This window comes from Diplotaxodon limnothrissa, linkage group LG12 (genome assembly GCF_057381915.1).
Source record: "Diplotaxodon limnothrissa isolate DT_005_m linkage group LG12, D_limnothrissa_male_GT1.1, whole genome shotgun sequence".
Classification (NCBI taxonomy): domain Eukaryota; kingdom Metazoa; phylum Chordata; class Actinopteri; order Cichliformes; family Cichlidae; genus Diplotaxodon; species Diplotaxodon limnothrissa.
The window spans coordinates 1,853,463-1,866,242 of NC_140607.1; the positions used below are offsets into that span (position 1 = coordinate 1,853,463).

At 42.9% G+C, this 12,780-nt stretch overlaps 1 protein-coding gene across 2 annotated transcripts in view; it reads right to left on the bottom strand.

Annotated features, from left to right (window-relative positions):
* Positions 1–12,780, bottom strand: part of abca2 (ATP-binding cassette, sub-family A (ABC1), member 2) — a 116,332-nt gene that overhangs the window by 48,672 nt on the left and 54,880 nt on the right. For both annotated transcript variants that reach the window (XM_085367023.1, XM_085367024.1), the window contains 12 exons: positions 12,541–12,669; positions 12,220–12,387; positions 10,074–10,170; positions 9,116–9,289; positions 7,572–7,674; positions 7,213–7,327; positions 4,391–4,581; positions 1,865–2,015; positions 1,531–1,735; positions 1,277–1,441; positions 613–793; positions 81–293 (listed from right to left, as the gene is read on the bottom strand). In XM_085367023.1, the coding sequence (XP_085223149.1) occupies positions 81–293; positions 613–793; positions 1,277–1,441; positions 1,531–1,735; positions 1,865–2,015; positions 4,391–4,581; positions 7,213–7,327; positions 7,572–7,674; positions 9,116–9,289; positions 10,074–10,170; positions 12,220–12,387; positions 12,541–12,669 (1,892 nt within the window). The remainder of the gene's footprint in view (positions 1–80; positions 294–612; positions 794–1,276; positions 1,442–1,530; positions 1,736–1,864; positions 2,016–4,390; positions 4,582–7,212; positions 7,328–7,571; positions 7,675–9,115; positions 9,290–10,073; positions 10,171–12,219; positions 12,388–12,540; positions 12,670–12,780) is intronic.

Here is a 12,780-nt window from a genome sequence, read left to right on the forward strand (position 1 = left end):
CAATACAAGGTGCCTCTGGGCAACTGCTGCTGTAATTTGGCGCTACATAAATAAAACTGAATTGAATAAAAGCAGCTGACTTGTCCATCTCCTTGCAGATGTCTTCTTCAGCCATGCCTTTGAGCCTGGAGTAGAACCACAGATGCTCCTCCACACTCAGCTTGTCAAACAGGACGTTGTGCTGCGGACACATCCCGAGGTTCTGTCGAATACGCTCCATCTCAGTGCGGATATCGTGGCCATAGATGGTGGCAGAGCCAGACGTGGGCGGGAACAACCCTGTCAGGATGGACCTATGAACATACAGTTTAGATTACAGGTCACAGTGATACATTAAACAGGATTTGTTGCTTAAATGTTGTTTGGTCCAATATATCTTTAAAAAATATCATATTTTTATTTTCTTCTTTTTTTGTTTGTTTGTGTGTAGCTGCAGCAGGCTGAACATTTAACAACAGATCATGGATGTTTATATTTCATTATATATGAGTCTTATAAAACCTGCATGTCTCAGTGTGATCTACAAAACCATGCAAGAGTAAATCATTGAGCTCTCCAGTGCCGGAGCTGCACAATAAAAACCATTACTACATGCTGCACACTGCCTCTCACATTGTAGTCGTCTTCCCAGCTCCATTGTGTCCCAAGAAGGAAACCACCTGGTTTTCATGGAGGTTGAGGCTCAGTTTGTTCAGGGCCAGTTTACTGCCTGTCTTGTACACCTTGGTCAGTTTGTCTATACACACCACCAGGGGAAGGTGGTTGGGCTCCTCCTCTATCCCGCGGATCTCCTCTGGAGTTGGAATGACAGTGAGAACAAAATCGGAATCATTTATAAAAATATTGATTTAAAAAGTGTTTTTCTCCGTCGTTAATTCCACTTCTTTTGTTAAAAGCACTAAGAGGAGAGGCAAATAACCACATGCCTGAAACAGGGAGAGGCCCTGTGGTTTCTGCATGGAGATTTGAACTCAGCACTATTATTTACTCGGGACAAATAAGGAAATATAAGGGGCGTGGCTTCATGTCATTTTGAACTGAACTGTCTCGTGTGTCACATTGGAATCTGGAAATTCATAATCCTGCTCAAACATGCAAACTTGGAAAGGTTCCTGTGTAAGGAAATAATAATATTTAATATTATTATGATATTATGGATGGAAAAATTATATTTATCCTTTTACTGAAGTTTAGGACGGTGTGTATTACAGTGTTTTTAAGCTGATTGACAGAATATGGGAATCTTGTCCTCGAGCACCATATTGTTGGTTTTTACCATTCCTCCGGTGGTCCATCGCACAAGCCTGATCCTCCTCCATCACACTGAGCCTGGCAGCTCCACCTCCGCACCAAGGCCAGTCCCAGGTCTCCACACGGCCACTGCCAGACCAGTAGGACCTCTGCAGTGGGAAGTACCATGGGCGCGGCAGCCCATACATTCCTAATGGAAAATTAGGGAAAATTGAATCAGCAGAAGATTCCTAAATAACGTTTGTTGGGAGAAAACCTGAGAGAGCAAGGATTTCACACCTGGATGCACAGCCTCTATGTACCAGGTCAGCACACCGTACACGCCAGCATCAATGATGAGCATCATCATGGAGAGACCGAGGTTAAAGTCATCGCCTTCTACAGGTGACTGGCTTATGGTCTGCCACTGAATGCCAACACCTGCTACCTCGTATAGAGCAAAATACTTGGAGCCAAGGCCAAAAGCTGTGGTAGACATCAGAGACTAAAAGAGAAGGAAACAATGTGGATTATCTGATTTCACAGAACAACAGATAAAGAACATTTTACCAACGCACCACAAATTCAAAGAGTTTTGATTGGTGAAAAAGGAAAGAAATGTAAAATGCCTTACAGCAATGCATTTCTCGAAGGCAGTGATCTTGTCGTGAGCCACCTCCTCCCTAATGGCCACATACATATAGGGCACATAGCTGAGGAAATAGATGATTCCTCCGCAGGCAGAAGCCAGCTTAGCTTTGGAGTAGATTACTGACACCAGGAAACTGGGAAAAAAGTTACGCTTCATTTGTTTCAGGACATATTCCACAAGTTTTTAAAAATACAATGAGATGTGCAGCAAAATCACTACATATAAAGACAAGGTTCACGATTTTACAAAAATAATCATCACTCAATGCTCACTAACATTAAAACTCAAGACACCAGGTTTTCCATGTCTGGCAGAAACCTCCAGCACTGATCAAAAAAGTCCTGACCACAGGAGGCTGACTACAAACTCCTCTTACACTGACATACTGACAGCTTAGTATCCATCCATCCGTCCATGAATAACCATGTCTTAAGGACAGCAGCCTAACAAGAGAAACCCAGACCTCAGGAATCTCAGGAAACACTGAGGGGATTATCGGGCCTTTGGAGGGACATTTCTCCGGCGTGCCCTGAGCCTCCTCCAGGTAGGACTACATGCAAAAATGGCCCCAATCTATCTGTCAATCTTTTGTTTTCCATCACAGACGCCAAGATACTTCAATTCCTCCACTTGGGACAGCAACTCTTCCCTGGTGGGAACGCCACCTTTTTGCAAAAATCTAACTGGGAGCCCAGTCAGTCTACATGTAGTGCCAAAACACAACAACAGTCACCTCAAGGCGCCTTGTAAGGTAGACCCTACATACAAGGTCTTAAATAATCAGGCCCCATCTTATCTTAATGACCTTGTAGTACCATATCACCCTATTAGAGCACTTCGCTCTCGCTCTGCAGGCCTACTTGTTGTTCCTAGAGTATTTAAAAGTAGAATGGGAGGCAGAGCCTTCAGTTTTCAGGCCCCTCTTCTGTGGAACCAGCTTCCAGTTTGGATTCAGGAGACAGACACTATCTCTACTTTCAAGATTAGGCTTCAAACTTTCCTTTTTGCTAAAGCATATAGTTAGGGCTGGACCAGGTGACCCTGAATCCTCCCTTAGTTATGCTGCAATAGACGTAGGCTGCTGGGGGATTCCCATGATGCACTGGGTGTTTCTTCTTAAGTCACCTTTCTCATTCCTCTCTGCATTTAGTTATTATTAATCTCTGTCTCGCTTCTATATCATGTCTTCATCCTGTCTTCCTCCCCTCATCCCCATCGAATAGCAGCAGATGTGAGTTCCTCCCTGAGCCTGGTTCTGCTGGAGGTTTCTTCCTGTTAATAGGGAGTTTTTCCTTCCCACTGTCGCCAAAGCACTTACTCACAGGGGCCATCTAACTGTTGGGATTTTCTGTGTTCTTTGTATTATTGTAGGGTCTGCCTTACAATATAAAGCACTTTGAGGCGACTGTTGTTGCCGTATAAATAAAACTGAATAGAAGATTTGGAGGGTGAAGGTCTCCAGTCCTAATCGGAGCGCTCAGAGCAGTGATCCCCAACAGGGAGCGTGGCCTCAGCAGAGCGCAGGAACAGCAAAGTACTGCACAGGACCCTCAAGCTCCCAGGCCTCTGGCAGAGGACCCGAGGATAAAGACTGCTCGCAGGAAGGATGGACATTTTATTTGGCATATGGTAATAAAGTTACTTCAGGTAATGAAGTACCTCCCTGGTAGAGTTTGCATGCATCTCATCCTGTCATTATGTCTGTAAACATGATGCCTCGATAAGTCCTGAATCGATTAAAATGAAACGTTAAATGGGTGGAGAGTTTATATTCACAGTCGTGTGTATTGTCAACAAATAGAAAATATCTAATTAATATTTAAATGTCATTTGATGTCTGACCTCTTCTTCAAGGTCAACGAAACATTTAAATGTGTAATGAATGCTACACGTGTACTTGCCACATAAATAAATAATAAAATAGTATAAGTGGGTTTCAACAGGACAAATAACAAAAGCCTGCACATTCATGCACTGCAAACGTCTTAAAGTATTCTTTAAAAGAATAAAGTAAAAATAATAAATGCATATTATAATCTTATTCCCTGAAACCTACAGAGTGAGCTGCCTTGGTGGAGGTTTGTGCTCAGAGTGCTTCTTGTAACTACTGAAAACACTGCCAGAGTTCATTCACCCTCTTGTTTAAGTGAGAATGACCAGCGAGTATCGAATAAGATTTGATTGCAGATTGTAGGAAGGAAGTGCTTAATCTTATCAAACTGCTGTCAGAGGTAAAAATTTAATTATGCGTTCTCCACTGTACCGATAAATGCTAACTGACAATTTCCTAATTTTTTTCAATGAGTTTTATCTTTCTAGGCTTAAATGCACCATGCTCTATTCACATAGCATTTCAATTCATAGTTTATCTCATGCACACCAGTAGATATATTGGAGGTCTGGGCAAAACTGACCTTTGACCCTGTGGTGAGAGTATCCCCTTCCTGTTCTGTACTAAACATTATCCGTGAAGCTGTGCACACTGAGGCATTGAGCCAGAAGTCTTACCAGAACATGATAGTAGCCACGGCATAGATGGTAAGGAACAGCCAGATGATGAAGGGATCGCTGTGGAGCAACACCCGGCCGTACTTTAAAATGGCCGTGAGAGCAGTGACAGAGATGGACAGCTGGACAAAGCCCGTGATGAACCACGCCACCCAGTGGACTGCATTGTTCAGACCCATCATCTTCATCACCTGAGACAGAGACACTATGGTTATTTGCAAGTATGCACAGTAGTGTGAAAAAGTCTTTGACCCTTATACAACACACTAAACACAAAATGCAGCTGCTAAATAAAAGTATTTATGAATAAGTGGACAAAACCCCAAAGCTACACGGCCCCTAAACCTGGGTGGGCCTCAGCAGCAACAGCTGCACTCAGGTGTTTGTGATAACTGGCAGTGAGCGTTTTACACTCTGTGGAGGAAATTTGGCTCGTCTTTGCAGAATTGTTGTAACTCAGCCACACTGGAGGGTTTTTGAGCATCTCAGTCTGACTCAGGTCAGGACTTTGAGCAGGTCAGAGTTGTGTTTCTTGGACTTGCTGCTGTGTTTTGGATCATTGTCCTGCTGAAGCGTGCTTCAGCTTGAGGTCACAAACAGATGGACAAACATTTTCCTTATTGGATGTTTTGGCAGACGGCAGAAATCCTGTTTCCGTTTACCACAGCGAGTCTTCAGGTCCTGAGACAGAAAAACAGGGTTAACTCTGGTTGGTCGGCTCCTCCTGGGAGGGGTCACCACTATTCTGTGTTTCTGGCATTTGTGGTTCGCTGGAGTCCCACAACTTTAGAAACGGCTTTCTGACCTTTTCCACACTGAGACACTTTGTTCCGTCACTCATTGTTTCACACACATCCTTATTTTTAATGATAAATTTGGGAAATTTGGGAAAGTGAATTTTGTGAAGTAATGGGAGTGGTGTTATTTTTCTAGTGACCACTATAACCCACGTTTACCCACTCACACACACCTGCAGCACTTTGAGGTCTTTTAATGTAACACACACAGTTCAGGATAATGTCCAAGTGTCACTAAGCTGAAGTAAATTCTGGGTCATTCTCTACATATTCCCACTGGTGGCTTTTGGTTTTGGGCCCCGACTTATGCTGCAGGATTGTTTGCTTCACAACAAAGCAAATAAAGACATAAAGTCTTCTGTCTTTCATCATCATGCTCAGTCTGCACAGAGCGTTTTTGGTTTTTTAATGTTGTTTTTTGGTAAATGGCCTGTATTTGTATAGCACTTTACTTAGTCCCTAAGGACCCCAAAGCGCTTTACACGTTCAGTCATCCACCCATCCACACACACATCCACACACTGGTGATGGCAGCTACATTGTAGCCACAACCCTGGGGCGCACTGACAGAGGCGAGGCTGCCGGACACTGGCGCCACCGGGCCCTCTGACCACCACCAGTAGGTGAAGTGTCTCGCCCAAGGACACAACGACCGAGACTGTCCGAGCCGGGGCTCGAACCGGCAACCTTCCGGTTACAAGACGAACTCCCAGCTCTTGAGCCACGATCGCCCCCTGTTTTTTCGGTATTTTGTCTTTATTTGACACCAGTAGTGACGACAGACAGGTGAGCAGAGAGAGCCCAGGCTGCTGCCTTGTGTCATATGGTCGCCCACTGAGTTATACTGGTGCCCAGAGAGGATTTGTCGCACACTGAGAGCTGTGAGCGAGTGTACGATAAACAGAAGTCAAAGATCAGACAGGGACGCCGTAAGCAGGAGGAAAGTGATGACGAGTCCCTGACTGCCGGGAGAAACAGCAGCTCGTCTTTTTTTTTATTAACCTATCAGCGTAAGATTGAATAAAACTTCTCATGTTTCAAAAGTACTTAAGCAGTAAAAGTACTTTTACACTGTTTTATAAAATTTAATTCCATTCAACAAGTTAACATATAATATGTATTTGGTGTAAGGTATTAATCAATGTTAAAAAAAACCATTATAATCTTATCATTAAAACTGTGAAAATGTAAAAAGTGGCACAAAATCAAGAAATAAGTTTACTAAGCAGAACATGGACCCATGTTTGTGTTTTTAAGGCTGGCGTGGTCGCAGTATCAAAGTGGCCTGAGAGGAGGCAGCAAAGAGCAGCACTAAGGCTGCGCGCTGATGTACAGCGTGGAACAATGTTGCCATGGATTGTGGAGCAACCCTGCTTTTCAACACTAAAGGAAACATAAAGGAGCCACACAGCTGCACACATACTGGGAGCAGTTCACTGGTGACTCTTCGCAGCTGCTTGCTCGTGCACATTTATTCCACTGGTCTCGGTGAGAGGTAACAGGCAGGGTGAGCATCCTTGCATTCCCTCAGCTTGCTGCTTGTATGACGGGTTTCTACCAGAGGAGGGGAGAGTCGCTTCATCTTGGACCTGGTCAGGAAAGTTCGTCTACTTATCAGACTTCAGATCCCGGAGGAACCATGCAGTTATTGTCCTGGTTGCAGAACACTGGACCAGCTCTGGACCAGTGGGTGTGGACATGGAGACATGCGATCATGTCCCTCAGGTACATGAGTGCTTGGGCCCATCACTGAAATCACTGTCCATCACTGTCCAACTGTTGTGAGACACTGCTCCACATTACCAGCAATAAGCTGGACTTGCTTGGGGGGTGTTGACATGCACGAAATGCTGCGAGCGATTCTATCACTGAGCCGTACGTACTGCATGTTTTTGTAAATACAAGCCCTATATTTCAAATGTTTGTTTAAAGTTTCAATATTTGCTTTGGTTTAAAACTAATTGTTTGCTCCCATCCCCAACAATCTTTGAGCACGCTGTCGTGTGGACGCTAACAAACACTCACCTCTTTAAGCCTGTGCTCTTTCTCAGCTACAATATGCTGAATCATCATGGCCACTGAGTAAACCCAAGAGATCACCATACACAGAGGCATCATGTGCTCAATCACAAAGAGAAAACTGCAAAGACAAGAGTAACACAGGGTATGAGCTGATGATCACAGTAACAGACAGATGTGCTGATGGAGGAATATATTCATCCAAACCGATCGTTGGTCACGTTTAAATGAACTTTTCAAACTGCTTAAGACATTCTGTTTACATGACGTTCTAATGGTAACGTGTCATTATTTTGTTTATTATTATCACACAAACAGAATCCCAGTAAATAAAGTACAGGGCTACGTGTTAGTCCGTCCCTTACTCGTCTCTGGTGTAGCATGGATAGGGGAACATCTGAACGTAGTTGCCAGGCTCCACCACGTCATGCCCCACAAATGTGTTGATGATCGCTCTCTCTATCATGTCTGGAAAAGAGAATCGAGACAGGGTTCGTATTTCTCTCCAGCGTGTGTGTTACATATTTGTATATCAGCTGATGGTGACGGTTTGGGTAATAAAGGATGTTGTGAGTCAGACTGATTTACAAATTAATCACTTTTAAAAAATTACGATTTTTTTAATTCACATGATGAAATATACAGTACAGTAGAATTATATAACCTTTATTTTATATTTATGCTTAAACATTTTTCATGGGAAACTCAGTGACAATATTCGACATAAATATGGAGAAAGAGTGAGCTAGAACATTATAAAATACAAGGGACTCAATTATATATATGTATATATATATATGTATATATATATATATATATATATATATATATATATATATATATATATATATATGTATATATATATATATATATATATATATATATGTATATATATATATATATATATATATATATATATATATATATTTGCTGTCTTCTGCAGGCTTACACATCAGCACGTGACTTGTACTCAGTTATGAATGAGGGTAATAAACAGAGAGCAGCTGAAAGCTCATTCTTTAAACAGGCTGATGATGAACTGAAGTAGAAATATTCTAATAACTTAAAACAACTGTTTCCTTTTAACATAAACTGCAGTGATAAAGACTACAGACCCTTAAAGAGCTACCACACTTGTAGTGTGACCAGTTTTCATAGGAATGACATCCAATAAAAGTCTATTGTAATTTCATTCTATGCTATAGCCTGATGAGACCCATGAAGACACGAAATGGACCCCTCAGACTTCTACGAGCGGGAGCAGGCACCGCTCTCCTTTCTGGAGGAAGAGCTGAGGTGGAAGTCGTCTGACTAATAAACCCGTGAGTCCTGCATTTGGGTCCTCTCCTTCCATTCCCACACACGTGACCGTGAAAGTTTGATTTGTAGTCTTTTTGTAATGATCCAACCCTGTCAGAGCCTGTGACCTCTCCTGGCTAAACAGCCTTACACTGCGTTGTCTTCAGACACGTCTATCACTCTGATTTCATCATTCAATATTCTGTGTCAGTTGAGTGGCTTCCCTGCTTTCAGCAACTAAATAAAATATGATTTGTAGTTAGAAAAGGCTACTGCTGCAGCGTTGTAAGCACGTTCCATCAATCCATCCCCTTCTGCTCATCCAGGTCAGGGTTGCAGGGGGCTTGAAACCCATCCCAGCTGCCACAGGGCAAGAGGCAGGGTACATCCTGGACAGGGTGCCAATCTGACACAAGGCCAGGTAAGCACGTTACCTTTACTTCATAAAAACAAATGAAACTGCACTGATATCAGTGTGTCACCCCTTGGGTCCTGTGCATAAAACCGTTGATCTACATACTGTTCAAAAACCACACAAGACTGAGAATTCTCATTCCAACCACAATCAAACGGTCAGCACTGGGGAAGTAAGTGAATTTCAGTTCCTTACCTTGGATCCAAACAAAGCCATACAGGAAATAGAATTTCCCCCCAGTGTTGGGGCCAGGGCGCCAGTAGGCCCTCCTGATTTCATTGGTCTTCTCTGTTAAGCTGGAATTTTGTCTGATTTTGTACATAACATGTGGTGGAAGGGAGCCATCTTTATTAGTCTGGAAAATCACACCTGGGGAAAGAAAACATTAGAATAGTAAAGAAAATCTAATTTTGCATCAAAACTCTGATGTGGGCATTTAATATGCTTCATGTGATTATGAACGACTCTGAATAATATAGAAACAGAAACAGAAACAGCTGCTCATCCCTGACAGGACTGTGAGGAATCCTGACTGATTGCTGGTTGATGGGAGAGCGCAGTGACATCCCCGCCTGTGATGTGAATGATGCAACCATGAGTAGTAACGCCCCTAAACGGCAATTAGGAAATCAAGTGGTAATGTCATGTGTATCCACCAGGGGGAGCAGTGTGGGGCACACTCATGTACGTTTTGAGATCCTTCCCAGATGCCTTAATGCCCACTCACATCCTGGGCCTTTTGACCTCAGAAATCACACGATTGGGTGGGGCCAGGCTTCGCAGTGGGTCCACAATGGTGATTGTGACCTACACTCGTTTTCACACCTTGGCTCATGTGATTAGGTAGAGAATCATTAGGGGGTCAGCGACCCTCATAATGGACAACTCTCACTACGGCAAATAATCTGGGAGCGATTGGTTTTAGAACTGAAGAAGCTTCAGTGGAATGAGATATGCCCAAAGGGAAGTCAGCTGACAGGAGTCAGCTGACCTCTAGCTGGAAGCAGTCTGAGGCCTGTGGGTACGCAAGTGACCTTTTTGCAAGCAAAGCACAAACGGGACATTGTGAAAATCTAGAGCATGTCCACCTCACTCCTGCACTTTAAATGCATTAGATACTATGATTACAGTCGGACATGCAAAGGCGACTCACTGGCAAACACAGAAACGTTGTCCCGGTAAGCCTGATTCAGGGTGTAGTTGACAATGCTGTCTTCATCAGGAAAGCCCTTGAAGACATCAACACTGACCTGGAAACACAAGTAACAGACACACACCTGGGTTTGCCACTTATCTGCACTTTAATTTTAATAACTGTACAGTGCTCTGTTTTGGTAACTATTGTCCATGATGTAAATATGTGAAGATTGTGTGTTTCTGTTCTGTGTCCTGTTCTGTTTGTATATGTGGGGGTTTTTTTGTTTTGTTTTTTGCTGCTGTTACAACCACATTTCCCCTTGTGGGACAATTAAAGTAATTATTCTATTCTATTCTATTCTATTCTATTCTACTCTACTCTAATCATGTTTCACTGCAGAAGGCTGTTGGTGTTTTAGCACCAAGATGAAACCATCATATGAGCTTATTAAAGTCTTTACATATTTACAGCACGCAGTAGGATCGTGTGCTGTTGTCTCTGTTTTCTCTACAAAGTCCAAAGACATTAAATAGAATGTAAAAACTTCTCAGTGTGATTTAATGCAATGACTTTGCATTTATCTGTGGATTCCTAATAACAATTTTAATAAAATATAAACACAAAGAGTCATCCATGACTGTTGTGACTGACACCAGAATCAAGAAAGCAAAAAAAAGTTAATTCACGTGAATATCACACCAGCGTACCAGTCGTGTTTTCATGTGTAATCCAAACATTTGAAATACTGGTACGTGATTAAACAGAAAAAGAAAGACGTAGCTAAAAGCTGATAGCAGTCACTTGTCTTATAATGACCCCACTCTGTAAGTAACATTAATAAAGAAAGATTATTTCTTTGTTGTTGTTGTTGTTGTTGTTGTGAAGCAGATAAAAATGAATGAATATTGTTGTCATTATTATTGCAGCCCTGCATTCAGGTTTGGCTCGCAGGAGCAGCAGTCTTTGCAGAGAAGCCCAGACTTCCCTCACCCTGACCACCTCTTCCAGCTTAGCCAGGGGGACACTGCATTGGTCAACTGACATATAATCTCTCCAGCATATCCTGGGTATGACCTGGTGCCTCATCCCAGTACGATATGCCTGAAACACCTCGACTAGGAGGCATCAAGTAGGACTCCTGATGTTGAGGAGCAGAGGCTTTACTCCAAGTCCCCCTCGGATGAACAAACATCCGAGGGGGACTTGGAGTAACCTTATCTCTAAGGGAAGAACCCAGCCACCCTTTGAAAGAAACTAATTTCCACCACTTGTATCTGTGACCTCATGAACAAGACCCCAAGAGCCTCCATCACCTGCTAGGGCTAGATAATGTGTCCATAAAACTATGAACAAAACTGGTGACCAAGGGCAGAACTGGCACGGTTCAACACTCACTGAGTCCTACTTATTGCCAACAATATGGTTCAAGCTCGCGCTGCAGTGGTAGAGGGAGCAAATGGCCCACAGCAACAGGCCAGACACCCCAGGGCTGACCCCATGGGACATGATGACAACTGTACAACTCCCACACACCCTCAAATAACCTCAGGAGGATAAAGAGCTTGTTCTGTGTTCTGCGACCACTTTATATATTGTGAGTGGAACACTGCATCCCCCTCCTGAGTCATGTGCCAGAATCACCTTGATGCTGACCAAAAGTCTTGTTTTATGTCCCCAAACTCCTCCCACACCCAAGTTTTTGCATCAGCAGTCCCATTGGCTAACGAAGCCAGGTAAGACTTTCTTCAACCTGATCACCTCCCATGTCCACCAGTTGGTTCTGGTATTATGGTCCAAACCTGTCCCAGCTCCATATTCATTCCCCGGGTGGCCCCTTCTTAAATCATCTATTGTATTTTCCTTCTTAATGAGAACTCTTTTTCTCTTCTGAACTCGATATCCACACTATGCATAGTTATCCAGGATGCATAAGTGTTTTTATTTTTTTGCCTTTATTGGATAGCAATAGTAGAGATAGACAGAAAAGCGGAGCAAGAGGGGGAGGGAAGACATACATGGATCAGACTCAAACCTGGGCCGCTGCTTTCATGTGGTCATGTGGCTGAATTTATAGAACTGCTTTTTTATAAGGTCAAAACTAAGTTTTTGGAGTGATGCATTGTTTTATCTTTGTAAAATTTAAGATAAAAACTGTGCTGACCTTAGACATAAAGTGTGTCCAGCCACAGGCAGCATTGTCAATGGTGTCCAGCTGTTCTAGCAAGGTGGAGGTGTTGGGAAGACTGTAGTTTCCTTCCATCAGACTTTGCATTAGCTCAGTGTCTGTGCCATTTATCAACTCAGGGTGCTGCTGAAGATCTGAGAACAACTTGAGCAAAGAAAAACAAGATGAATGAAGCAGAAGCAGAGCACAATTAAAAGGCTCCTGACTCAAAATCTAATTCTAGGAAAAGATGGATGTAAATGTTCCAGCACAGACAGCACTGCAGCGTCATGTCCGTGGGCTCTTTTGTAAATGTACCTGCTGCAGCCACACCAGGTGCTTGTGGAACTGGCCCTCCTCCAGGAAACTCCTGAGCTGGGAGGAGATATTGAGCCACACCCGGGTGTAATGTGTCACATTCCCAACAAATGCAAATGTCTCATTGGCCTTTAAAGAAAAAAGTGAACACATTAGTTTTTCATTACAATCTGTATGAATCTGTATAAACAAATATATGTATATCTATAAATAAAATGTCTTCTATTATTTTCTTCTTAT